At 36.5% G+C, this 27,995-nt stretch overlaps 1 protein-coding gene across 2 annotated transcripts; it reads left to right on the top strand.

Moving 5' to 3' along the window:
* The first annotated feature begins 41 nt into the window (after positions 1–41).
* On the top strand, positions 42–27,631 carry IQUB (IQ motif and ubiquitin domain containing). 2 transcript variants are annotated; one of them, XM_040595619.1, is made up of 12 exons: positions 42–3,426; positions 4,540–4,994; positions 6,163–6,324; positions 6,430–6,605; positions 6,847–7,002; positions 8,932–9,142; positions 13,104–13,279; positions 18,299–18,469; positions 19,881–20,057; positions 20,570–20,818; positions 23,841–24,026; positions 26,233–27,631. In XM_040595619.1, the coding sequence occupies exons 2-12, from the start codon at positions 4,574–4,576 to the stop codon at positions 26,398–26,400; spliced, it is 2,253 nt and encodes a 750-aa protein (XP_040451553.1). In that variant the 5' UTR covers positions 42–3,426; positions 4,540–4,573; the 3' UTR covers positions 26,401–27,631. The 2 variants fall into 2 exon arrangements, with proteins under 2 accessions (XP_040451553.1, XP_040451552.1); XM_040595618.1 differs by lacking the exon at positions 42–3,426 and having other exon boundaries at positions 3,988–4,994.
* The last annotated feature ends 364 nt before the right edge of the window (positions 27,632–27,995 follow it).

Genomic DNA, 27,995 nt, shown 5'->3' with positions numbered 1-27,995 from the left:
TTGTGCAACCTATAGGGTTTATTTCCTTTTTTAGTTTATTATGAACAGGGTATTTATGCCTCATTCTGAGTTATTTTTATGATCTGTATTTGTATGTTAATAAATGCAGATATTATAGGCCATTTGAAACCAAAGTCAAAGTTGTAGAGGAGCATGATCCTGCCCTTCTCTCCCACCTTTGGCTGTGTGTTTTTGCCAGCCACTGCCAGTGCCTATGACAATGCAGATCAGGGATTTGATGTAATGATAACAAGGCTTCCCAAAAATAACGAGTTTTCTAGATTTCAGCTGAATCACTGTCCTGAGCTGGCTGACTTTGCTGCCCATATAAACACTAATTCTGCCTCGGGGGAAGAACTGGGAAGACCCAAGATCAGGGAGGGGGAGAAGGAAGCCTACCCCTTGCGGTGGTGGCAGGAACAGGTTTGTTGGTTAGCAGGTAGGTTACCATATTGCACACCATACACATGGCACAGACTTTAGTATTGGGGTCTTACAAAGCCTTTGTATATAACCATGTATACTTTATAGATTTGTTTGTGTATTATTGATTCAGACCTTCAATATTACTTCTTGTATGAAAAGAATAGTGATTCTTTCTTGACACATCTGGCTAGGTTCTTTTAAACATTTAAATGGAAATGGTGCCTGGCTCTTCTAAAAACTTCTGTACAGATTAATGTTATAAGCACCAATTAAAATAATCCAAAACTAGATCTAAGAATACTGTGTGAGTCTGCTTTTACATACTTTTTTCAGTACCGTTAATAACGATAAGGATACAGCTGTATGACAAAAATCTGCAGTTAAACATTTATGATGGTGCCTCTGCACTACATTACATAAAAAAAACGTTGTCATAGCTTGTTTTTCATACTTGTTAGGCCTATAAGTTTACCTGTTAGATCATTCCTATTAATGATTAATTACATCTTTATATATTATTTCACACAATCGCAGTATTAGGGGAGTAGGACAGTAGAAGAGAAAGTAAGTATACATAGGGTATTGAGTCTAGCAACTATTATCACTGTGTACTTTAGATTTTTTTTTCAATGATTATTACTGTGATTACAGAAACGTTTAGATTTTGCAGATTGAAACATACTTTGCTTCACTGGTTGGTTTTGAAGGCTTTTGCAGTCTTACAAAAGGTAGAAGCTGGTCTCTTCTGAGATAAAACCACTAGATGGCATATCAGAAGAGAACTTTGCTAACGTTAACGCAGTTTGCACATCAGAAGTATTAAAAGGATTATAGATTTGAATGAGAGCAAACAATGTCATATGAGGAATGAAGATGAATGGTTTTAGGTAATAAGTATTGAGCTGATGTGAGAGAACGCAAAAGAAAAAACAAACAACCCCCCCTGAAGTCTAGTACGAATGATACTAGCATGCAATATTGGAGGGGGGGGAGTTGCCAGAATATGGTGACGACTATTGGAATTCTTTCTGCTCTTTCACAGTTATTTTCTCCTCTTCTAAAGCTGTATTTGTCATGTGACTTACAATAGCTTTCTGTAAGGTCACGAGTTGTGTTGCAGGGGGGAGGAAGTCTTGGCCCATTGCTGCTGAAATTTGGTATCTGATCTTTTAAAACTGAGGTTCTCTGATCAAAAGCATATTTGCATCTTAACCCTTTCACAAATGCACAAATACATCCTCAGTACAGACCCTAGCATAAGTTGTTTACTACCTTGAGGGGATTTTTTTCTCCCAGAGCTATATTTCCTCTCAGTGATTTTTCTGGTCTATTAAATGTTTCTTTCATGTGACTCAAAATAGGATCATTTTCTAAATCTTTCTATCCAAAACACCGGATTAGCGTTCACAAATGATTTAGTTTAGGAATCAATTAACCTGAGTCTTAAAAAGATTCTACTGATGCCAACTCTAGGAAGCATTGATAAGGATTTTTCAGCTTTCTGAGTTTTTTTTATCAATTTCTCAATGTGTTTACAGATTATTTTTATTATTTACCATTGGTTAAAGTTGGTTTCATTATCTTAGCATAAATTAATCATCTGTGCTACATAAGATTACTAAATGAATATTATGTTTTAGCATCCATCAACTTTAAATAGCAGTTATTAAGAACAAATGGAGGAAAGAAAATGGATTGTAATTTTGAGATGTAACAGTGTTATGTCTATTTTTGTACAGTGTAGTATAGTTCACCTCATCCTTGTTCCTGGCTAATTTAAAAATAGATCTTTGCTAAGAAGAGAAACAGTATTTTTTACCTTGCTATTAACTCTGTAACTGTATATCTGATACTTAAATCCACACTGTAGCAACAAAATCATACGCATATTTTTACAGGCAAGATCGGATCTATATTAGGAGTACTATGTTGCAAATAATTTATTTTAAGATGAATATGCTAGCAAGGCATAATTTGGAGACTGGCTGTAATGATTTTACTTGATTTTTCTCCATTAACTCTATTGGAAATACATGATGATTGGAAAGATTTTGTCATCTGCTGTAATATTGTAAGGTAAATCACTGCAAGCCTTAGAGTTAACAAACTTCAGATCTTCAAAATGCTTTGAGATCCTCTGATTGAAGTCATTATGTGAGTGAAAATCCTCCCATCTGCAAGTATGGGACCTAGCAGAGACAGAGCCTGTACAACCAGAAAACCAACTTTTTGGATTGTCAGCTAGCAGCAGTACTGAGGTTTCTGTTATTCCTGACTTGCTGTGGTGCTTAATCTATTCTGAGTGGCTGTGTTCTGAACAGGATACTATGTTAATCTTTGACGCAATTTCTGATTGTGTTCAGGGGGAGACGAGTGAAAGCAGCTTTTTTTATTTACAGCATGTATGATATTTCATTAGAAAAAAAAATCATCTTGCAAACAAAATTAGTTTGAACGTTTATTCAAGTTGACTAGTAATGACAAAGTGACACAAAATGACATAGTATCTTTCTGTAGTTACTGCTGGTCCTATTCTACCCTGAGTTGAATTTAAATCCAGGTTTTAGAAAAAAGTGCATTACCATTAGTAATGGGAAATGTCTGTCCTTTTGATGGGAAGCTGGCCAGTGTTCGGATGTCTGACAATGTCTGTGAAACATGGTGACAGTGATCATGACATAGAATTACTGAGAATGGATATAATTTCAGTGCCTGCTGAAATACAACAATTTTTCATCCTAGAGCTGTGACACGGAATCATGTATTTCACCTCTGAAATGGTTGTGTGAAGTGTGTGTAGTCTCGTTTTCCTGTAGTATGCTGAAAACACTTGCAAGGGTTGTCTTGGAAACCACACATCAAACGCCAAGAAATTCAGTTTCATGTGGTTTTATTTCTGGTATATGTGTCTTAATTTCCACCCAGCAGCCTCAGTCCTCACACCAGAACCACAGACCTTCCATGCGAGAGCACCGCTGGGAGGCCGAGCACATCACACAGGTAAGTGCTGCCACACAGCTCCAGGGAGCAGTGGTCTGTGAGGGGTTCTGTGAGCAGGCATTGCCAACATCCAAACACACCAACTTTTTGTTAACACCCAGGAAACACTTTTGGGTATTAGCACCATTTCTGCTAGTATCTACGGTATAAACTGTAAGGAGAAATGGTGTTTTACTACGTGAATGGCACTATAAGCTGGTAAGAATTCATCTTCAGCTTGCTATGGGTCGCAACAGTGGACACGGCAACTGTCACACTGGCGTGCCAGTGCTGCGGCACGCAGCAGCACGGTTACTGGCCTACTGAGGCCTGGTGAGGCTGCAAGCACAAGTTGCTGCAGGTGCTGCGTTCTGAGGTGCTTCCGTTAACGGCAGTGGGGTAAAAGGAACCCACGGGGGTGCCTCAGCCTTTGTCCCTTCACGTCGCTTCGCTTTCCCCCGTTTTTTTTGGCCTTCCTCGCCCCGGGGCCTGTATAGCAGCACTAAGCGCAGGCCGCGCCCGCCTGCCCCCGCCCCCTCCCCAGTGCGCATGCTCGGGGCGCTCCCGCCCGGCCCCGGCTGCCATAGCTACCGCGGCGCGCCGGAAGCGGCCGCCAGGGAGAGCCGCCCGCGTCGCAGGCCCGGCGGGAGGAGAGTAACGGGGGCTGGGCCGGGGGTGCGGGCCGCGGCGGGGAGCCCTACCCCTGCGCTGGGCCAAGGGCTGCCTCCCCTTTGCTCTCGGGTTCTGTCGCGGACATGGGATTTGGATTCTTCCAGCCCTTGTCAGTGCAGCGGCAGCACGGAAAACCTTAAAGGTGTGCTGTCTCTGGGTGATACTGCTCTGTAAATCCTTGTTATAAATGGAGATAAATCTCTCTCTATATATATATACATAAAGAAAGAATTATGCTGACTACCTGCTAGCAATGCTAGAGTGTATCATGTTGGCTAAACACCACTGAGAAGACATTAAGTGCTTTGTGTTTGGTGTAAGCAAAGACCCCATGCTGCTCTAAGTAGGCTGTTTGGGAGTAGATACAGAAAAAGGTTTTCAGGGTATTAAGTCACCCATGTGTTTGGTAGCAGAAATGCGCTAGTACACAATTTTAAGTAGATACTGCAATTGTTCTTGCAGAAAGGTTAAAAACCTGCGACTGATACTTCAGAAAATGGAAGATACATCGGATAGGTGCTTTGACGTTGTTATAAGGGAAAAGTCAGGCGCAGAGGAACTGTCTGCATCCTCACAAAGAGGAGCAGCCAGGAGTGGGGCCCCAGGTGCTGTATGGTCGGAGGGGGGCTGCGAGCAGAAGTCCCCTCCGGAGCAGTCAGTTTTGGAGGAACAGGAGCAGTCAAGTTTAGCACACTGGGAACAACCTGGAGAAGGACTAGGCAATCAAGAAGTGATCGGAAATAGCAAGCAAGATGTATTTGAGCCAGGTGCCCCGTTCAGCACGTCATCTGAGAGCACGTCTTCGGTCACCTGTGAGAATTACTCTACTCTACCTGAAGTAAGACATTCAGAAGGGGAAGAACAAACATCCCAGAACTCAGTACTATCAGCAAATACGGCAAGTGGGGCAGTAACAGGTAAAGAAGTTATTAAAATGTTGAGCATTAGGGCTTTAAGGAGATGATTTTTTTTTTCCTTACACCCTCCGCACCCTCGTTCTGGTCATGTTTGCTGGTTTTTGGCCTTGAAGTGACTTTTTAAGGTCTCGTATAAAACATGCTTGAAAAGGCGAGGAATGTATTCTTTATCTCAAATTGCAGTAGCAATTTATAGACTAAGATGGCATTTTATAGTCATCTTCATATCCAGAAACATGTGCTGCAAGTATGTATACATGTTTTGTACGCACATTTGCAAAACAGCAGTGCATAATTCAATGAGTACCTAGGCTACTGCAGTTTCGACTAGATCGTGGAAGTCACCTTACTATTTTACCTGCTCTCCAGATTTCCCTGTAACTTACCTGTGACCTTTTCGTTATCCATGTCTTTCTCCCTGAAGTCCCCAAAACAGTCCATCATTTCCAGCACTTGTTCCTCTGCATTCTGGGTGTCCTGTGTTACTTTTTTCCCCAGTTCAGTGCCCTGTTTTCTTAGGTCTTCACAGTGGAAGGTAGCACACTGTTGAGCAGGTGAGTGCAGTGAGCGACCCTTTGGAGTATGGGCCTGCTGCCTGCTTTGCTCTTGGCTGGGCTGCATTCAGATGCTGTCAGTCTGAGAATCTGGCGATTGCAGCCTTGGAAGAGCACTGTGCCAAAGCCAGACATCTTACCTTTAAATCAAAAAGAAGTAATTTCTGGAGCTTCGAGTTAAATAAACTGGTTCAGAATATAGTCTTTAAATAAACACCACAATGTCAAGTACCGTGTGAAAGACAACAGTGATTTAGCCATCATATGCTTAGATCAGGTCTAAACCAGAGCAGGTTTAGGTAAGATTTTTCAATAGAGTTTGCTGTGTAAATGGGTAACTTTGATTTAAACTTATGTATTTGCAAATAAATACATTTCCTTCCTGTAATTTTTAAAAAAATTGTAATATGAATGACTTTATGTGGTGACAGTATAACATTAGATAACTCTTCGTATGAAGTATGATAATACTCTTTCAGCTTTCAAGTAGGCTGTCTTTCCAGCTCAAAAATCTATGATTATTCTGTGTTGCGGTGTTTCATAAAATTATCTCAGGGTATTTATTAGTTTGTTTTGAGAAATTTATTGAGAATTCTTTTTGGTTTTATTTTTAGGAAACATGATTGAGGATAATGAAGCTCTTAGGAGGACTAGGGCTAACTTTGATGAAACTATCCTGTCTGAGCAGTTATATCTTGATCAGGAATGTTTTCCTGGGAAAGCAGTTCAACAGGATTACCACATGCCCGATGCCTTGACTGTCAGAGTACAAACAGGTAAATGCTGTGTTTACATGTGTATCTACATATGGAATTGTGCTCTGATCTCAATCTGTTACTAACAGAAAAAATATTTCTATCTTGGAACTTTCATTTTAACAGACACTGATTCGTTCCGAGATGTAATTGTGAAAATTGAAAGACCTACCTATCATAAACCATTTCTGGGTGGATTTAAGAACAGGATAACAGGAGTGGAATTTCACAATGCAGGATCACAGACAATACCCAAAAAACGACCTGACAAAGGAATTCAGTTATTTTGTAGGGAAACACAGGTAATGGCTTTGTAATGTCTTTTCAGAATGTTAGTTTTGCCAAATAGAACAGAATGTTGACACAATTATTTCCAATAGGAATGAGGAAGTAGATCAGAAGTGTGCAATTGAAAGTATTTAGTGGATGAATATTGTGAGTCTTGTGATTTTTGTTACAAATAGCTAATTTTGCCACTTACTGTAATGAGGAAAAAAATCTCGTGTTTATTTTGTTAAAATCTGAAATGCATTTTTTCCCCAGACGGTTTTTGAAAAAAATAAACCACAACAGACAAAAAATACAACATCAACACAGATGACTAAAGTTGGCCTGTATGTGTCAAACGTGACTGACAGACTAATAAGTCCTAGAAAGTATCTTACAGCAGAAGAATACCATAAACGTAGACTTGAAGCAGTAAGTTCTTATCTTTTGAAATTATCTGTAAAGCAAAGTATTACAAAGGTTTTCTGGATATTTAATGAGCATTCAAAGTGTTTGAACAGTGACTTTAAAAGTGAACTGCAAAATGTCTGCTTAATCGTCACATTTTGTGATCTTTTAGTTATGGGGGAAGTGTGTGTTTGCTGTGTGTTTTTAGTGACATTTGAGTCCACCTTGCAACTTCTTAAATATTAAGAATTCTGAATTTATTGTTTTCTATCTTACAGTGACAGTTAAGCTTCCATATAGAGCATTAGGGATTAAAACAGTCTTGTCCTTTATGGCATTTTCGCAATCTCTTTGGAAGGACCTAAGCTATATGCTGAATGTATGGCCTTCAATGGGTGGAGTATTGGGTTAGGATTTATGAGATCTGCATTTGGCTTTTGTGTTTTCTGGGGTTGTTTTTGTTTGTTTGTTTTGACAGACTTGGTAGGTTTCCTTTGGCAAATGGATCCGTTTCAGATTGTGTTCAAGTTACCTTCTTTGGCATTGAGGTAGAACCTGGCTGTTCAAATGCATGTGGTGGGTCTATGGGGTTTTCTGGTGGGCTGAGTTGCTTTGTGCAGTTGATTCCAATGACAGATTCTATATATTAATTGTGCAAGGAATGCCATTTAGGCATTCCAAACTGATTTTTGAAAACTACATATTTGGTGACTGCACATCTAACATAAGTATGCCCAACATCATGTTAAGCAGGGCACTGCTTTGTAAATGCTCTAGTTACTAGTATGATTGCTTAAAATAGAAGGCCTGAATCTAAGTGGAGAAACAGTTGATTCCCCAAGCGTCTAAGTAGAACAATTGTATTGATGTGGTTGGCAAGAAGCTTTGAAATCTTCTGGGTAGAAGCTTTCTGTAGGAACTTCTTAATTAGTTAGCATCAGCTGACAGCAATAAGCATCTTGTGGAAGTGGAACCCAAATAGTTAACTGTTCCCTCAGGACTACCGTTATGTTTTACTGTGATCATTAGTGCCACTTACTGAAATTTGTAATGTATCTGTAGGTAATCTATAACTCACAGTAGAGAGACATCGGCTTGCTGTTGGTACAAATTGATGGATTTGCACAATGCAGTGTAGTTCTGTATCAAGATACTAGCTGAAGACATATTCAAGCGAAATGTTAGATTAAGATATCTCTAGAGATGATATAACTGTATTAGTGTGGGTTTGTGCTTGATAGCTTTCAATGCTGAACAATGTTTATCAGTATTGACCTAGCCCAACTGCTTGTGGTACAAGTGCTAAATCAGCTGGCAGAAGCTCAGGCTTATGCGTTATCCTCCGTTAGCATGCTGTAAGCATTTCCCTAGTCTTTAATAGCCACAGCTTTGGAAGGTGGATTTTTTTAATTGCCTTTTTAAAGTTCTGTCATAACAGCATTGGTAACTTCACTTTCATTATTTGTTTACAGGTAAAATGCAGTTGATTTTGTGTGTATGTGTTTATCTTTGTATCTAGACATTTAAAATAATTTTTGCAGATATATGTCTAAATTCCCAATCTAGACACTGTGTAAATTGATAATAAGATGAGGCCTTCTGCCTACAAAGCTGAAAAGAATAAAACTAATACACGGCAAAAGATGTTTTTAAGGGGAGACTTGAAACAGAAAAAATGGATTTTGTAATTGTAATTTATACTTTAACATCATTACTTGAACTTAGTTCCTCCACCATACTCACTGGTTAAACTCCTGCAGTTACCTAAGTAAGTAAATAACTGGTGTTTAGACTTATAGTAGATGATTGGTTTTGTAACTTTTAAATTATCTTGAGTACAAGACAAATCTTAGAAAGTATAGTGAAGTAGGTAGCAAAAAAACCCAGTTAAGAACAAAATACTATGCTGGTTTGCTTTAAATTCATGTTTCTTTGGTATTGTTACACATATAGGTAATAGTAATACAAACATATTTCCGTCGTTGGCATGCTATAAATATAGTACAAAATCTGAGGGAAGAGAAGAGGTTAAGACTGGCATGGGAGGCACAAGAAGAGATACGGAAAAAAAAAGAGAAAGAAGAAAGACTGAGAAGGGAGCAGGAGCGAAGACTGAATCCTAAAACAAAAGAAGACTTTGAGCTACTATACCATGATTTAGAATGTAAGTTTTTTCTTAAAGGGATACTCTCAAATCAGCCAAATGGTACCATTTGTTTAAAAAAAGTTAGGTTTTTGAATGTGTTTCTATAGATATTTCCTTGATTTTTTTAGTTTTATTTACAGTGGAATATCTTTCATTTTTAAAGAATTATTTGACTGTCATATATTAGTAGAAGCAGAAAAAAGGCCTTGACACCGTGTAAGCACTGTTCAGCAATAACTAAACCATTCCTGTGTTATCAGCATCCAAAGTACAGCACCATAGAAGCTACTATGCCAAAACCAGTGCACCTTTCTAGGAAATAATCAGCTTGTAGAACAGTGCTTTTTGGCAGTTCTATTATTCTCTGGTTTTGTTCATCTCTAATGTTAAGGTCAGCTAGAGGAACGGGAACTGTTTTTTTGGATCAGAGTTACTTTAACCTTTTTGCTCTACATTTAAGACACTAAAAATAATGTCAAGAAGAAATTAGTATTAAGATCCATCATTTGTCATTCGATATAGACATTTTTTATAATGGATTAAATTTTTGCCCAGAATTTTACAGTATATGACTGAGGTTATTCCTTTTGTCCTAGTCTTCTTCTGCTGATGCTTTTTCTTCTAATTTATTCCATGTTTCACAAAACTGTCTTGCCAAAATTTAAAAAAAATCTGTTAGGAGTCCTACAGGGCGTCCTGGAAGACTTACTCCTGTTGGAGTGGATGATGTCTAATACAGGCAAGCACCACAAAAATTTCATGGAAAAGTAAGGTGAATACTGCAGATAATTGACATAAAACCTTACAGGAGAGTAATGTTGCAAGTGGAATGAAAACCTAGAGTATGTCCATTTGGAAAAGTAAGAGCAATAGAAAACAGTGGACTTGCATATAATGAAACTGCAAGTGTTCTTTATAAAATGTGTCCTTTTAAGCAAGCTGCTTGCATTGTGACTTACAACAACTCACGTGTTATCTAGGCTACAGTGCTTGCTTATGGTATAACTCTTCAGCAGTTTGGACATTGTTTTCTGTAGAGCAGAACTGACCTAAATGCATTACCTGCCTTATTGCAAAGCCACCTGACTGCCCTTTAACCATCTCAGCTCTTTCTTCCATGGTAAACTGAGCATAAATTTGGTGGCATGTATTATTCATAGAGTTTAGGATCATGATTCAAAAATTCCCAAGTTACACGCTAATCTTCTAATACTGTCATACTTTGTGTGACATTGAACAAATCACTTTGTCTGAATGTATAAATGACTTAGAAATATCCCTGTTTGTAACAAATGTAAAAATTATTACTGGTCTTAAACTTTAGAATTTTGGGAATGGTATCTTCATGAGATTTGTGGTTTGTTAGGGATTGTTTCCCCCGCACCCCCTTTTTCTTCATAGATGGTTAGCTTTTCATTTCACAAGAATCAAGCCATTTTAAAGGTGTTTCTAGGTAATCGAAAGCCAAGGTACCTAAATAATAATTTTTTTCCTCTCCACTTATTACAAGTGCTACTGCTTGGTATCTGACTTCCTGCAATGTGTTCTTTAGTAAACCACTTCCTAGCTAATGTGCTATCAAATGTATGATCCGCTTTTTTTTAAGTGTGAAGAGTCTTATTTGCAATAGAAACAACAAAGCTGAGTTAAAGTTGTGAATGATTGCGGATATTCCCAGTATTTTTAGATTTAAAACCTATGATTATATCAATGTCTCTTTTTCCTAACAATGTAACTGAATTCACAAATAATAAAACTTTCAGCTATGCATTTTCAAGAATTTAATATTTAGGCAACCTGAGAAAGCATGTGTCACTTCATAAATGGAACAGAACGAACTCCAGTGTTTGAAATATCTTTTTAACATTTTGTTAAAGATAATGGTCTGGTATCAATCTTTTTGTTTTGTTTTTGTTTACCAGTGTTGACTAGTTGCTTCTCTACATGGAGACTTGCAGTCATGCTCTTTATTTTAATAGAGCTTAGTGGTTCTAGGAAGTTTTTTTTTCTACCTGCTTCTGAAACTACTTTTACATTCTTATAGTGTCAACAGTCTACACAAGCTAAATCATTGTGACAGTAATAGAATGAGACTATTGTCCTCCAGAGATCTGTGAAGGTTATTGCTGGTGATCACAACAGGGGGATACTATTACAGGGTTAGCCAGTACAAGCAATTCCTGTTGGTACAAAAATTTACCCTTTGACAATATGGTGCAAATTAAATATATCTATATATCCAGTGTGTCAGCATATGGAGCCATTCATTATTTATTTGAAAAGTATGAGCTACTGTGTTTTATAAAAACAAATAAAAATTGTGATGAGTCAAATGTCTGCCTGTAGAACAGATAATCCAAGAGGAATTTTTAACTTGGTTGCCTGTATATGATGAATCAGGAGGTGAGTATTGACGATAACTGACAGCTGCTTCATTTCTGTAAGAACAAAATTACTTACTGTATTTATTAGCTCTACCTTGGAAGTTGCTGCCCCCTTCAGGCACACAAAGCTTCATGTAAATAAATTCTATACAGGGCTTTTGTTTGCTGAAATGGCTTTATTTAGAAATGTATCTGTGGGAACTCGGAACTTGTCAGCTGTCATATTAATACCAAATCTTGGAGAGCCTTAAGGAAATTAATTGAAATATATTAAAATGGAAAACATAAGGTATCGTAGATAAGGAAGCCACAGGCAGAAAATAATCCTTCCTCCTGCCTCTAATCTTGCCTGATACAGGATGTTATAGGCTTTTCCAGTAAGTGTGCATTACATATTGGATTGTTTTCTTTAACACTGGGTTTAGCTTTTGTATAACTTCTGGAACAATAACAACATTTTGAGATGTTATTCAGGAATTTTGAAGTTGTGGGTCTTATAAAACTCCTTGCAAAACTCCTAAGGTATTTGAAATGGAATACACTCTTCAGAGAAGCCAAGAATTGTTACAGTGTATGCAAAGGAAAACATTATTCAGTAAACACAATTTGATTTTACTAACAGATTTCTGTAAAGGCATGTAGTCTGTGTGTCAGCAGTTACAGTCAAGAAATTGGTACTACAAACTAAACTATGATAGACACATGTGGATACATCTGCATGTTTCTGTCATTAGGTAGTCTAATTTATAAGTGCAACAAGTACCTGTGGTTTGACTGTAAGAGTCAGAAGGCCAGATTCTTATACAGCGTGTACTGATTCACATGCTGCTGCCATTACCACCCTGTGGTTCACGTGCCGCTTCCTTCCACTTGAAGGGTTCTGTTGAGGAGGAGGAAAGGGGAGAGTAGAACAATGACTGTCTAATTATTAATGTGCATCCATCTACCTTAGATAGCAAAAGGTGATAACCACTGAAATACTCAGTGTAAAACCCAGAGTGCTAAATGTGACTCAGTCAAGTTTTATCTCAGTTTTGGAGGGTTTCAAGTTTCTTTAGATTTTACTCACTTATGCAGGGAGAAGCAGTAATCTTAGTACTGAGTACCAGTGGTACCACAGTAAGATGCTGTTCTTAATCTGTTGAGAAAATCTCCATGGTGTTTTTTCTTGTGACTCTGATGAGCAATTATTTTAAAAGTTCGTATTGCTCATACCTTTTGGAGCTGTTTGAGTCTCAAATGGTTAGTTTAGATGCAAAATCATGAAGAAATATCATCACACATTTCCACAGGAGCAAAATTTTTTTTCTCACATAGAGATCCTTTTTATCCTAACCCATCTTTGAGTTTGGAGTGCAAATTGGCAGGTTGGAATTGATGTACACACACATACTCTCACAGAACATCTGTGTAATTTACATTAAATTCTGGGCTATCTTGTGTGTATTGAAAATATGCGTAACAATGAATTCCCTAACACAGAAACTGGCTTTTAATGAATATTGAAAATTAATTAGATTATTTTTTAAATACGAAAGCAGAAGTTTCACTGGAAAATATCTTGTAAAAATTACCCCAAATATTTGTGTCTGTAGTATGGAGGCAGGAGGAGACTGAACGGATTAACAGAACTTTTACTGGAGCTGAAAGAAAAGCAGCTCTTTGTGGACTTCTGGAACAAGAGGCACAGATGATTGCTTCCATTGGGAGACACAAACTAAATGCAGATAAGGAGAATCAACAAAAAGCAATACTACAGTTCCTGGATAAGGTCAGTGATATAATTTTAGGCTGAACATATAGAATACCAAAGTACAGGAACAGAAAAGACATTTGCGAACTACCTGCCAAAAGTAACCTTTGTAGTTTTAACAGTTAATCATGTGAATGCTAATGTTACAAATATCCAAATTATCTAGTTGTTCGTGTTAAAACGCCTCAGTAAATTTCTTTCTCCAAGCTAAAAATATCTTAGCTCTGTGACCGATTTAAGGACTAACAGTGCATCATTAAGACTGTTAACTACCTGTGTCTATGGTGAATCTCACATGTGTATATATAATATAAAATAATAGCACTGAGTGAATAAATTTTGTATTATGTAATGATTCTTTGTAAAGAAGATTCTGATGGCACTGTGAACAGCATTAAAGGCTCAAATTCTAACAATTCAGAACGGTTAATTTGAGGTTATAAAGCATCATGATATTGCATACCATTCTATATTTTATATTGTGTGCATTACAGTGGTGTAGGAAGTCATGCGTGAAATGATGCTCTTTTCTCATCTGCTTTTGAAACTTTAAAAATCTGCCTATTAGCTTCTCTTTCAAAAATAGTTTCATTAATCAAAACTAACGACTAAGTGATCTTCCCTCTGGTATGGTCTGTTCATTGTTTTTCTATAGTGAAAAGTTTACTGTTGTATTTAAACTTAAATGCAAACATTTAAGCATGTATTTGTAAAATTAAACTTTAACCCTGCAGAATGGATTAATTGTTTCATTTTTTTCCACCTTCCTTAGTTCCTCAGAAATGTTATCCTTCAGGAACTAGATTTGTCACTTATTTCCCCATTGAGCACAGGCCTCTCGTCATCATGTGTCTGTCTTTAAAGAAAGCATTTATTTTGCTTTCACGTTCAGGATAGAAACCCAGAAGAGATTTGACTAAATCTTATATTGTATTGAACTCAGTTGTTGATTCACTAGTTTCAGTTGCATTAGACCTTTCACTTGAGATTTTATTCTTGTATAGTCTTGGGGATGAAATTTAATGCAAGTGTTCTTCGGGCTTTTGTCTATAAAACAAAGATGAGAATTCATTCATATACAAAGGTCATTTAGAATGACATTAGATTAAATGTCACCTTAATGTAAAATTTTTAAAAAAGCCTTTTTAGGTAGACATCAGTCCATCCATTCAGAAAAAAAAAAAAAAAAAAAAGTAGTTTATTTTCTGGCTGTTTTTTGTAGTATGTGACAAAATTATGAAAATAAATACTGCAACAGAAATAAGGCTTTTTTTCCTATCTAATTGTTTGGGGTTTTTTTATTTTATTTTGACTATTTCATGCTCAAAAGTAAAAATGGCAGTTCTGTCCAAAAGAAACTTTTTTCATTTTTTTTTATTATTGAGGTACAGGAACTGGACCATAAAAAGTGATTTCATAAAATCTATCACCTTTCTGTATTATGAACAAATTACTTATCTGAAATGTTGGTGGAATTGTTACCAAGTTTATTGCTGTGACATGATTGTGGTCTCTGTTGCTGCTTTCAAGAGTGCAAAAAAGGCCAAAACTAAATATAAATAGGAATGGTATCAAAACCTTGAATCATTTCTATGTTAAACATTTGCTTCTACTATTTACAATCTTTTCTGTTATCTTCTCAGAAAAAGAAGCCTGGAGAAGTCAGAGCAAATATATTTCTCTTTTAACTGAGTCTCTATTTTCCCTTTAAGGACTGCTTTCCAATGTGCTACCCTATATAGATTATTTCCTGTATATATTGTCACAAGTTGTACATTTTTCTTACATCTAGGAATCAGAAGCAAAATGTTCTTCAGTACCAGAATTCTTAGTGACAATTGATGTTTGGAGATTCAGGAGACACAAGAGACAAGAGATATTTTCTCTTTTCAAACAGTGGATGTGTTTCTGAAGCATTTACTACTAATTTATTTATTCAGATTTTAAATCTTTAAATTATTTTTTCATTAAAGAGACTGGTTTCTTTTTAATATGTAAATCTAGTGAGTTTCTGAACTACAGCAACTTTTTATTTTCATGGGTTTTTATCATGTCAGCTATAGGGTTTTGAGTGTTCTAAAATTTTGCCATAGATAACAGCCTAACTCAGAGGTAAAGAAAGTAACAATTTCTGCATTTCTTAAAAAATAAAAGAAATAAAAATACTTTTGGAAATCTCAAAATTAAATTGATGGGTGTTATGACTGTAACAGTGCAATTTAAACACTGTGTTAGTATGAGATTTATTGTTGGAATGCTAGATTATACATTATTCAGTTACTTCTTAAACTTTGAGCTGATGGTGTTAATCTGGAAATTTGCCAGTTAATATTCAGATAACACCTTTCATATCTGATGACTGCAAGCATTTCACTTTGCTGTAATAGCCAATGAGATATGAAACTTGTTTCTGCATGGAAACCTTTGTTCCTTTCTTTGCTACTTTAAGCATGTACTTTGTCATGCATGTGCACTTTTACAATGATTGCTACTGGTTGTATGTGCACTACATTCTAGGGGATTCTTTTTTATGCTGAGCTAATTCTTCTTCAGCATTTGTATTTTGAAGAGGAAGTACCTGATTAAGCTTTTATACAGCAATCATATTTTCTTAAAGTAACTTATGTAATTTTTAACTATCGCTCAGTTCATACCTTTTATGCTTTGTGCTATTTCTGCATCCATCTTATTGATTTTTTTTTTTTTTTTTTTTTACTTACCTTTTTCTCTCTGTATCTGTGGTGGTATGTTTCTCTCCTCAGGTGCTTTTTTCTGTTTTCATGCATTGGCAAGCAGAGTGCAGTTAAAGTAGTCTTGTTCTCTGAAGTAATAGAGATAACAGGTTTATTTAAAATTCTGCGGCACTGCCAGCAGTCTAAAAGACAAGAAAAAGCTGGCAAAAAATCTGAAAGTTTTAGTTTTCTTGCAGCAATCTTGAATACATGAAAACAGTCCTGAAATCAGAGAGCTTGTAACTCTTTCTGAAATATTGGAAATCTTCATATTGATGAGACCTCTGTATTGTATTTCTTTTTTTCCCTAGTAAAAAGCTGCGTTATTTTTTTCTCTTAAATTATCATATTTTATATAATAACCAGTTATGATGAGATAGTAAGAAGTTACAGAAGTTTTGATAATTTAGACATTATCATGATATAGTTGGTCTGTGTTAAGGGTCATTTGCAGCTAATATATGCTAGCTCATATATGGGTTGTTGCAATTTTATCAGAAGAACCTGGTTTTAATAACCATTTCCAAGGTTAAACGCTGCCCATTAACTCTCCCTAGCATAAGCAAATGACCTTTCTGTCTTCTTATATTTGGCTGAAGAGGATCAAATGTAGGTACTGAATTAAATACTTTGTGGAAACCAGTGATTTTTGCCAGTCTGCCATACAAAGGAATTACAGCATGATAGTTTCTAAGTTGGTGGGCGGGTTTTGTGTGGTTTTTTTTTTACTTTTTTTTATTTTTTCTTTTTTTTTCTTTTTTTTTCCCCCAGGGTAAGGAGAATGGGGGTGTTAGTTTGCTTGGGTTTTTTTTTTTTTTTTGTTTTGTTGGGTTGGTTTTTTTTAGAATTTCTAGTACTGTACAAAGAGTAAAACGAAGTCATGAAGCTACAGTAGAATGCTCTCTTTTTAGGACAGAGAAAATTGCCTCTTTCTAGTTTTGCAGAAGTTCAAAGATTTCACTAAGGAATTAAGAGTTTTATTTTTTACTGATGTCTGGTTTTGCTGTTGCATTTCTTAACCAGTTTTAGCTCTAAATTGTGACTTCTGATTAACAATATCTCCTTTAATTAGAGTTCTACCCCCACTGATAATATAAGTAAATGTCAGTTATTCAGTGTTAAATCCTTTTTTCAATTATTTTGTCTTTCTTTTGCTTACCTAACTTTATAATTTATTTATTTTAAAATTGAGGAAATCTCTATTTTGATTGTGGTGGTGACTAATCATATCTGCTCTATCTAATACTCTTGGTATTTTTATGACTTATCACCATGGCAAACCTGTATATTTGGTCAAAATAATGATTATGTCAATGCTGGGGTTATATCCAGAAAACTACTACATGTGTGAATGCTACATGAAACGTTGCGGAAGTTAACTCGCACTGAGACTGCAAAGTGAAGCTCACAAGTGTTTATGAACACTCAGGTTCCAAATACAGTGAAAGAGAATAATTAATACTCAGAATGATGTTCCAAACAGCTGTCCAAATTAAGGAAAGGGAGTGGAATTAGGTAATGATGGGGTTTTGAATACCACATTTCTATTGGATTTGGATACCTCCCTCCCTATGTGACAGTGTAGTCTGCAACCAAACCCCATCCTCACGAAAGAGGAGAACGGCTGGACTTTTCAAACCAAATGGGGCAGCTGACAGCGTGTAACTTCTCACTGTTTATAGAAGTTAAAGATGCTCAGAGAGACAATTGAAGTAGTAGGCATATGGTATGTGGTTAAGTTAGCAAAGCAGCAGCTAGGTAAAGTACCCAATAAGCCGGAAACTCATACTTTGCCTTAGTCAGCTTTAACAAAGCCTGTGCCTCCTGTCCATCTGTATAGCTAGCATAAATAGAGCAATTCCCTGGAGACGTTTTGTACTGCAGTAGAATCTGAGGGCTTAAATTTGCAATCTTTACAGTCAACAGTCCCATTGATTTTTACTGATAGTTTCGAGGGATTTATGACTGTAAGATGAAATACAGAGCAAATGTGTTCTAACCCTACTGTCAGTAAATTTGCTTTAAAGGAGTAGAGCATGTCGCTGTAGGAGAATATTATTTACTTTCAATATACTGTAAGTCAAGATTTTCATGACCTGCAACTTTAAACAAAACGTGCAATTGAATACTTGCTATGGTGGAAGAGGTACTGCCTAAATACTGACAATACAATCAGCCTTTTGTATTAGTCAAGCGTAATGTTAAGTCCATATTTGCTCTGGTGAAACTTGGATGTAACATAATGCTCTTGTTCAGCTGGTGATCAGGTTATAATAGCTGAGTTATACAATTTTTTTTCCTGAAGTGTGCACAACCTAAGAGATGGAAAGCATATGGTGGAAAAACCACTGAAATGGATACACAGGACACACTCCGTGCCAGAGAACTATTGGAAATCTACTGCAGCATTAGGATGAATAACATCCCAAAAGATGAGAGAGTAGATGTGCTGTTAACACTCAGACGTACAGTGAAGGTACGTTTTATTTTTGTATTTATGTTTAGCTTGAAGCTGTACTTCCTGAAGATACAGTCACTTAATTATGTTGACACATAAGCAATGATTCTCTTGGCAGACAGGTGCCAGGATGATCAGCTGGCAGCAAGAGAAAACCTAGTGTACCACCTGGTATGAGAGTGTAATTTACATTCTCAATATACTCTTAAATTCTTATTTCACTTTGTGATGTGCATATTTTTCAAGTTGTGTTAGGATTTTAACCCCATGGTTTCAGATATATGTATATATATTTGTATACTAGTGCATAATACACGTTTAATACGAAGTTTAGCTTAATGTTTATAACACCTTGATGAAAACCATGGCAGAGATGTAAGTGACTATTACTAGTTTTTCCTCAGTTCTTTGACATGTCTGTTTAGAACCTTATCTCTGTCTGTTTGGGTTACGAGTTTTATGAGTGGCAAATACTGTGGGGGTTTTTTTATCTTTGCCTCTCACTCCCCACCCCCTCTGCTGCTGCCAGTGTTCCCAGTGAATTAGGAGCTGGTTATATTTCCTTTAGTCTTTCATATTGGTTTTATTTATTTACTGACATACAAAAAGAATAATGTGAGTTTCAAGGTGCTTTCAAGATGATGTTGTTGTTGTCAAACCAGAACAGAATGCTGCTTCCTGGTCTTATGAAAATGAACATCTTGCTGTTGGGTAGTACCAGAATGTGATCTAAAGCCAGTATAGCATTGGGAGCACTGCTGGTTTATGATCTCCTGCCTGTCTTAATACAAGTTAATATTGGTGTAGTGAACAAAACCTAGGATTTCTGTAAATTAACACTCTATTTTAGGTGAGAAAACATTGAACTCGTTCACTTCTTATCTGTCTCTGGAGAATCTCGTGCTAAGCTTTTGAAATATCGAAATGACTAATTTCCAAGCAATCTCAAGTCCCCCATGCCTTTTGTGTGGTGAGATTTTTTGTTTGTTTGTTGTGTTTTGTTTTGTTGGGGTTTTTTAACCCTTTACTGTGTAAATACATTAAACCTCCTATCACATACCCAAAGGAAGCTTCTTAGGGAGATATTTCTTAGGCCTTTTGGAGACTGAAAATTTTGCTTAAGCCTGTGCTTAGCATTTTTTAATGCCTCCAGGATTACATTTCCTCACAGCTTTAGTATATATAAAGGCCCCTCAAAGCAGAATCTGTAAGCATTCTCGGGTTTGTAGTTCTTTACATTAGTTTTCTTAGAGATTGTTTTCCTAAGACACTAAGGGATTCTTCTATGAACATGAACTCATGTGAACATACAGAGGTATGAATGATGATTGGCATAGCATCCACAGTTCACTTTCATATCTGCGTTAGAATTATCTTGTTTGTTTGCTTCCTTATTGTTGAGTTTGTTTGCCTTTGTGTTTTCTTTCAGGAACATGAATGTAAATTAACACAGGAAATAGTGGAATTAATTGACAGGGAAGTTGATCTTATGCTGCGAGAGGTGAAAGAATGCAACTTAGAAGGACTGAGGAAAAGAATTTGTACATTATTTCTTCAGTATATTAAAACTCCAAAGTTTAACCCTGAAGTTGCTAGGGTACTTAAGGTATTATTCCTATTTTGCAGGCTAATGTAGTGGCCATCAAACTAAGGATGGTGGAGAAAAGGAATGGAAAACAATGAAAGCTTTTTTTATTTTACATTTTGCTGTGGAATTGCTGGAGGATTTCCATATGAAAAATTAAATGCAGAAGAATTAGTTTCTGTTTTCTCAGTGTTGTCATCTTTCCAGAATGGCTAACCATCTGCATACGTAAAAGCACCTGCAAGAGCACTGGAGCATGGTGTCTTGGATCTTCATATAGCTTAAAAAATAATTTTCTGATTTATAGAACTGTTTTTAACAAGTACAGTAAGAAAATACAATGACTTTTGGTCTTTTGTTTTTAGAAAAACAATGCTTATTGGGTATTTAAAAATAAATATTACTAGCTTTTACATATTGGAATATTTGCACAAATATATGTAAAACGTATTCTCACAGACTTTGGGTGACACACAAGTAATACAAAGATACTTTGTGGTAAATTAACTTTTTTTTTTTTTTAAATCTTTTAGGTTCCACCTGATCCCTTAAAGCTTTATAAAAATGTTACATTCTGTCGTCGTTGTGAAAATTACTTGCCAACTACTGAGTTTCCTGTTCCTGCTAATTCCCACACCACTGGCAGATGTCGCTTATGTTGCAAGCTTGATAATGAGACTCGGCGACGAGAAGCGGTTTTGAAGTACAAAGTTATACTAGAAAATCTCAGGAAGTCTGAAGCTGATTATCAGGATGATGCTAAAATTGTTTTCTTAGTTCAGGTACTGTCTGAAAGAGCATTTCTAATAATGGAAAACAATCCCTTTGACTATAGTTTTTCCTTGAATTTGTCTATGTTGTTGACAGGTTGAGAAATAGGCTAAAAGCTACAAATACTTCTTCCTGTGATATGGGACATTCAATACCATAAAGAAGCAGCACTGAAGCCTTGAAGTATAGCTGTACTCAGAAGTGGTTACAAGCTATACATTAAAAGAAGGTAGAAGTCTAGCTGACAGATCAAAGAATCAGATGATACAAATTTTCCTTCTGGTTCTGCTATGGCAGTCCTGTTGCTTAAAGATACTAGAATCATCTGTAAAGAAACAATAATGGTTTTGTAACTATAATATGGTTCAAGACATAAAGCATTTTGAGTCCCATTATTTGGAGTGTTTTAGCAGTACAACTAAACTGTTTTGTGTTCTCAGAAGGGAAAAAAATTAAAGGAACTGAGGTTTTGACATTCCTGTTCTATGTCAGTAGAATATCTGTATAGTTGGAAGTTCGATGTTTTGCATTTCTTAGGAGAGGGATTCATTACATGTTTTAATTTTCTAAATTTTTTACCATCATCAGTGATCAGCTGTAATCTTCCACAATATTACTAAGTAGCTAATGTTTCTTAATATTCATCACTGGAAAACTTAGTTAAAACAACTTCTTGCCTCTGTCTTCAGCAAATTCTCTCTTTTAGTTGTTATTGCTTATTTTGTCAACAAAAGAATTTGACATCCAGTATCCACTGGGAAAGTTTTAAATATGAGGTAATTGCAAAGTGTTATGTATTGAAAATATTGAACAGCAGAAATTTATTTGAACTTTCTGAGATTTAGTAACAAAAATCTCTACAGCATCAACACTCATAGAATAGTTTTTAAACCATTTTTAGCCACCCTGTGTTTTAGCACTTTGCCAATGGGACCTGCTAAAAGGAAGACTGGAATTTGTTAATTACCATGCCTGCGTTAAGACATACTATCAAAGAACCTAGATTTTGTAGATGATGTTCATCCATACTGGTTTTCACTTAAGCTGAAAAGTTTTTTGTCTGTGTCTAACTTTGTTTATCTTAATATGGACCTCAGTCCCATTACATAATTTGTGATAGCTGGTGGCCATTGATGCACTGAAACATGACTGCTTCTTAGCTGATTACATCAAAAGCCCTCATCTGCAGTTCTGTTTGTGGTTGTACCACTGCAACATCTCTAGATACTGTGTCATTTTCATCCAAATTAACTTCTTTTCTTTAGAGTTGTAAATATCTAAGCAACAGAGATTTATATTTTAAATTACTAACTTCCTTGGTTTTTTTCCTAACACTTCCTTAACTTACTAATTTTTTTCTGAGCTACTTGCTTTTTTCCCCTTCCCCTCGCAACAACTGTCTGTCCCTTTCTGTGCTTATATCCAGAATACAGCTCTGAGGCATCTAGAAATAACCTGGGCACAACTAAGTCTTTTGCAGCAGCTGTGACAGCTTCATTGATTGCCCAGTGCAGTTCCATTACTGGCTCTGTTTGTACTGTCTGTGGATAGATGCAAGACTTTTGTGATAAGATAAAAGGTTGTTCTTTAGATCTCTTGCATACCGATTCTAACTGTGTTTGGGTTGACCACCTATGTGAGTGCTGCTAAGGTTTAAAAGGCAAAAAGCAGTTGCTGAGAGTTATGGTAGCTCCAGTAAGTTCCTCTTACGACAGCTAAAAACCTTTTTCATCTAAAAATGAACTAGTTCAGCAAATATGTTGAGTCCTGAGGCTGCCTTTCATTCTTTCAGGGGGGTTTAACTATGCCATGCTCCTTAGAATCGATGGTACATGCTATGGCTTTGATTTTTCTTGATGGACAACATCCTAATGCAATGCTGTTTTCATTTTAAGTTACAAATGCACTTAACTCCTCTGTTGGTTTGCTGCCTGCCCTTGTTTCTCAGTCTCACCTGCTGAGCATTTAATGATACTTGCTCCTAGCCTGCCAGATGACAATACTTGAAGGCTGTTTCTGTTCCTTGTGAACACAGAGCAAATGGGGGGGTGGGGGGTGGGAGGGAGCATAATTTAAAAATAATTAACTGTACAATTTCACAGCAAAGTGCATGCCTACCTTTGGAAAGTCTGGGAGAAGTTTCTTAAATCACAGTCTTCCCCATGACCTGAGAAGTATAACCTAGAACAAGCTTTTGCCTACTTTTCAGGCAAAAAAATTATAATTGTTATCCAGGAAAAAGAAAGAGTCAGCTTATGGATCTCTTTTACATGAACTCTTATATGCCTTAGTATGGATTTTTGCAAGTTTTGGTAACTTCTGAGATGTGTAGCTTAGCACAAAAATAGTAGTACTTGCTAAGATGTCTGCTTGCAAATTTCTGGCTTATTAGAAGATACAGTAGTTATTTGAAATTTCTGAAAGTTTGAAAGTCCACATGTCAACAGCACAGTGAGGCAAAGAAAGCAAAGCAGGCAGTGATTTGGGGTCTCTCACAGGCAGGAGTTTTTCTTGTCCTAATTTCCCACGTTTTCCAGACCAGATTATTCTGATTATATGTAAACTGTAAGCAGTTTAGTAGTGTAAACAACTCATTTATTGAATAACATTAATTCTGAATCCAAGAATGAAATGGGAAAGTCATCTCAGTAATGACAGAGATGGATTTTTGTTATTAACAAAAAATGTCTGAACAGGCTTAGGCGTACTATATGAGGAAAAGCATTAAATTTAAGAAGCTTTGTTAGAGCAGTTAAGCAATCAGGCTGTCAATGGAAGATGCAAATTGCCATTGGCAGAGACAATCAAAGTAAGGATGTAATATTCTAGAGATGATACAAGAAAAATGCGGTTAATTGCCACACCACACAAAAGGAGAATGTGTATGTCTAGACGTTCTTTAACCAAGTGATGCGTTGACATGCATAGAAAAAATATTTACTCAAAGCTTTATTTGGATTCTTATATGGCTACAGTGCTTTTGTTGTAGAATTAAACATGTTTCTTCCTTCTTAACCCCATTTTCCATCTCAGCATCAAGATCTGAAGTACATGATTGAGAACATATGGGGTTATCAGTCAGCTCTCAGTGCCCGCAGTGACCTCTGTGACTTGGTTATGATCAGATGGGATAAGCAGCATGAGTGGTCTCCATGGAACACGATTCTCCTCACTAAAGATGAGGCAGATGCACATCTTAAGCTGTGTAACCTTCAGAAGGTAAAATTTGGTGGGCATAATTTATTACAATATTTACGTTATGTTTTAATAGAATCCTGTGACTAATGATGCTTGGTGAAATTTGGTCCTTACATTCATCCATGTTGAATTGGCCTATTGTGACTATTTAAATGATTGCATCTTTACTACTAAATAAAACGGGCACTAGTCCAGAGGGCAGCTGGCATCCATGTACCTGAACTCTGTCCTGCCCTGATTCTCCCTCCTGAAATGCAAGAAGCTAAGTGGCCTCATCTATGCTGCCTGCTGAGGACAGTGTCATGCCTGTCCTCTTTCCTCTGCTGAGATCAGACAAGAGCTGACCTGGATGGAAAACCTACTGAAGACTAGCGATGAATACCATGACAATTGTACTTTTGCACATTCTGACCTCATTTGTTTCTGACCCTATAAATTTCTCAGGAAACAACAGAATGGCTTTACCTAGAACTTCACCATTTGTCATCATCAAATTCATCTCAGTTCACTTTCTTACACAGATGTCATCTAAGTACCCCTGACAATGTAATCTTACAGTTTGTGATTAAGCAATAACAACATAATTGCTGTTCTGAGTTACAAAACTTAAGAATTTGTCGAAGTCGTCATTGAAACTGTGTATTCTTACACCACTCTCCCCAAATCCTGTATCTAAACATGGCAGTCTGATAAATATTTCACTTCACTAGACATCATATAGTAAAATAGTTTTCTAAGGCATGGAAGAATCCTGTGAGCTTTGTTTGTCCTGCAGTTAGTAATGGATTATTAAGCTTTTCACCTCTAGGTTATTGATTTATGTAAGTAGTGATCTGAGGTCGTTGTATAGTGTCCTTTTGTTCAGTGTATTAATTAAATTTCTAACACAATATGTGTGCATCACAAATGCAACTTCAGCTGTTGCACATTGCCCTTGTTTTTGGAAGTCTTAAGAGTAGGTGATAACTAAATTGACAGAGCAAATGAGTAGCTGTCTTGGTGAAAGGTTTGCTTTGGGAACGAAGTATATCAGTCACGAAATTCTAAAAGTAAAGAGAATTCTGCCATCCGTTAGATTTTTTGTGTGTGCGCACCCAACTTGTGTCTTCAAGCAGACACATGTTTGTATGAGCATTAGCTTTAAAAGGTAAAATCAGTTTCAAGCTGGAAATTCCTTTATTAACTTCTCTGTCTCACTTTCAGTCAACAAGATCGTTCAAGCAGCCTGAATCTAGCAATGCTTCTCTGCATCCAAAGATGCTGCTTGCATTATGGCAGGCAAAGATTCTGATTATGCACTTCTCTGGTTTGACTTCGTAAGTCTAGATGTCATAGTTGAAGAGATGCCATTAACTTGATTAAGTCCAGAGCTTCAGTGGAGGTCGGAGTTAGGCCATATTAGCACCAAGTAAGGTATGCAAGCCTACCTAAAGATCATAGAGTATGTTCATTTAGCTCTTGCTACAAAAATAAAAGTGGATCAGCTATAGCGAGGAGTCACCTTTCTTCACTGGTAATGGCCAAAGCTTTGTTTTGAAAAACAAAGAGTGTGAAATAAGGAAAATAAGCCAAAGTTAGAATATCGTAAGTTGGATTATTGTTTCTCATTCACTGAAACAACAACAAAAAAAAGCCCATCAAGCACTTTCTTTAAGCAGTTATTCATAATGATGACTATAGCAATAGCAAAGGGTTTTTTCAGCTAAATATTCTGGTTACTTATTATCTGAACTGCTACAAATCACTAGAAATTTAGGAAAATGTCACCACTGAATGCAAAACCTGACTGAAATGCTGCAAAATGCTTGCTGCCGTGATTATTTGTAAATAGTCACCGATTCTTATGAAGAAAATTTCCTATAGTCATCACTTTGCAAATGTTGACATTTAAGCATTGCCTTTTTTGATTTTCAAAGGTAAGTGCAAATGTTATTACCTGGAAAGAAATAAGTTTTATCTTGAATGTATAAAAAAATGCCAGAAGTTTTTCTGTTTTTAAAAAGTGACTAATATTTCACCATAAATGGTTAGGAATTTTCACTATTGAGCCATAAGGTAGCAGTATAGAACTACAAAGTATTTCATTATGTATCATATGCAAATAAATTATTTGGCTTAGTTTATTTAAATGGTCACTATTTATACTGTGTAAAATATGAAGCAACATGTAAATTGCTAGATATTTTAATTGTCTTTAATGGGATTTGGATTTTTTTTTTCTTTTCAGGCTTATGAAGCAGCATTTATTCACAGAATAAAACATAAGCATATCCAGGCAAAAAACTACTTTGCTCAGATTCCAGCGATGGCATCTTTTTTGTATAGAAGTGACAAACTGGCTAATGCAAATGAATTTTTTATGACTACACCTATTCCTACTGGTACAAAACCATAATTCTTAGGTGAGGTTAACTGAAGTTAGAGAAGTTAATTGAATTATTGATTAATACAATACAATTTCCTGGTCTTAAAGAAATGTACTTTTACATCAATACCTTAATTGTATTACAGAGATCAAAATAAACTTCTGAGGATAAAAAAATTTGATCTTGACCAGTCAATGTAAATGCATTTCATGCTTTGTAACCTCATTATTTAAAAAGTAATTGTTAATGAACTTTGTAAATTCTATGTTTTTTAAAGCAATGACTAATTTTCTGTGTATGCCTGTGTTGCATGTAAGATTCTATCTGTAGTGTAATATTTCTGTTGGGGGAATTTAGCTAATTCTTTGTGACCTTTTAACCAGAAAAATAATACTATAAACATTGTATTAGATTTATTTTTCTCGTCTTAGCATATAAGGCTGAAAACCTCTTGAACCATAATTTGCAATGGAACAACAGAATTTATACGCCCTTCCAAATATAGCTGATTTGCCTTGCAAACATTTGTGCAAAATACCTTAACTTTTTATAGTTCATCTTGATGGTCATAATGGAACTGCCACCATCTAATTATTGTATCCAAGATTTTGAGATTACTGTGAATGTGAAGCTTATAATTTGAGATACACTATCCAGGCTGTTTGGAGCATGTTCATTTTTTGAGGTGCTTTAAAGCAGGGGTCAATTCTCTCTGTGAACTTTAGTTATGTTTGTTTTATTATGGTTACAGAGAAAGACATGATATGGTGTACATTCAATGATGTCCTACAGAACATTGCAAAGTTCTGCTTGATAATGCTATTCTAGGTGGGGTTTTGACCCAGGACAAAGCCTTTTTCTCTGACAAAACTGTCTAGGAAAAAGCAGTAGCATTTACAAACAGAAATAAGCACATATTTTGCAGCAAAGACCTGAAAACTGGATTGATTCCCTCAACAGAACACAAACTACAGGACCAGTACTTGACTGAGCAGTACATTCTAACATCAGTGGAGTCTTTCCACTGATTTTACCACTAAATACAGATTCTGTATTTTAATTCAGTACTGAACTAATTGTAGAACTGCAGCACAAGCATTCTGGTTGACTGTTGTGCTTTCCAGGATCTGAGCCTTAAGATAGGAATGGCTGCTAAGATTGGTCTTCTTCCAGAGTGGTGAAAGGATTTTTGAAGAAAATTATTGTTCTTGGCCACCTGGGCACACTGCTGGCTCATGTTCAGCCGGCTGTCAACCAGCACCCCCAGGTCCTTTTCCTCCAGGCAGCTTTCCAGCCACTCTGCCCCAAGCCTGTAGCGCTGCGTGGGGTTGGTGTGACCCAAGTGCAGGACCCATCACTGAGCCTTGTTGAACCTCATAAATTGGCCTCAATCCATCAGTCCAGCCTGTCCAGATCCCTCTGCAGAGCTTTCCTGCCCTCCAGCAGATTGACACTTGTGCCCCGCCCCCCAGCTTGGTGTCATCCATAAATTCACTGAGTGTGCATTCGATCCCCTTGTCCAGACCATGGATAAAGATACCGAACAGAACTGGCCCCAGTATTTCCACAGCCTCATCCACTATTCAGGTTGTCTTGTCATAGGGAGGAATGTGCAGAATGATAG

Source organism: Falco naumanni, chromosome 5 (genome assembly GCF_017639655.2).
Source record: "Falco naumanni isolate bFalNau1 chromosome 5, bFalNau1.pat, whole genome shotgun sequence".
Taxonomy (NCBI): Eukaryota; Metazoa; Chordata; class Aves; order Falconiformes; family Falconidae; genus Falco; species Falco naumanni.
This window is presented reverse-complemented; position numbering and strand designations above follow the sequence as displayed.

Excerpts from the sequence above, each read along its gene's own strand:
- IQUB (XM_040595619.1), top strand. The coding sequence starts at position 4,574 with ATGGAAGATACATCGGATAGGTGCTTTGACGTTGTTATAAGGGAAAAG. Across the intron at positions 6,606-6,846 it reads TATTTTGTAGGGAAACACAG|ACGGTTTTTGAAAAAAATAA; the intron begins GTAATGGCTTTG and ends TTTTTTCCCCAG. Across the intron at positions 20,058-20,569 it reads AAGTTGCTAGGGTACTTAAG|GTTCCACCTGATCCCTTAAA; the intron begins GTATTATTCCTA and ends TAAATCTTTTAG.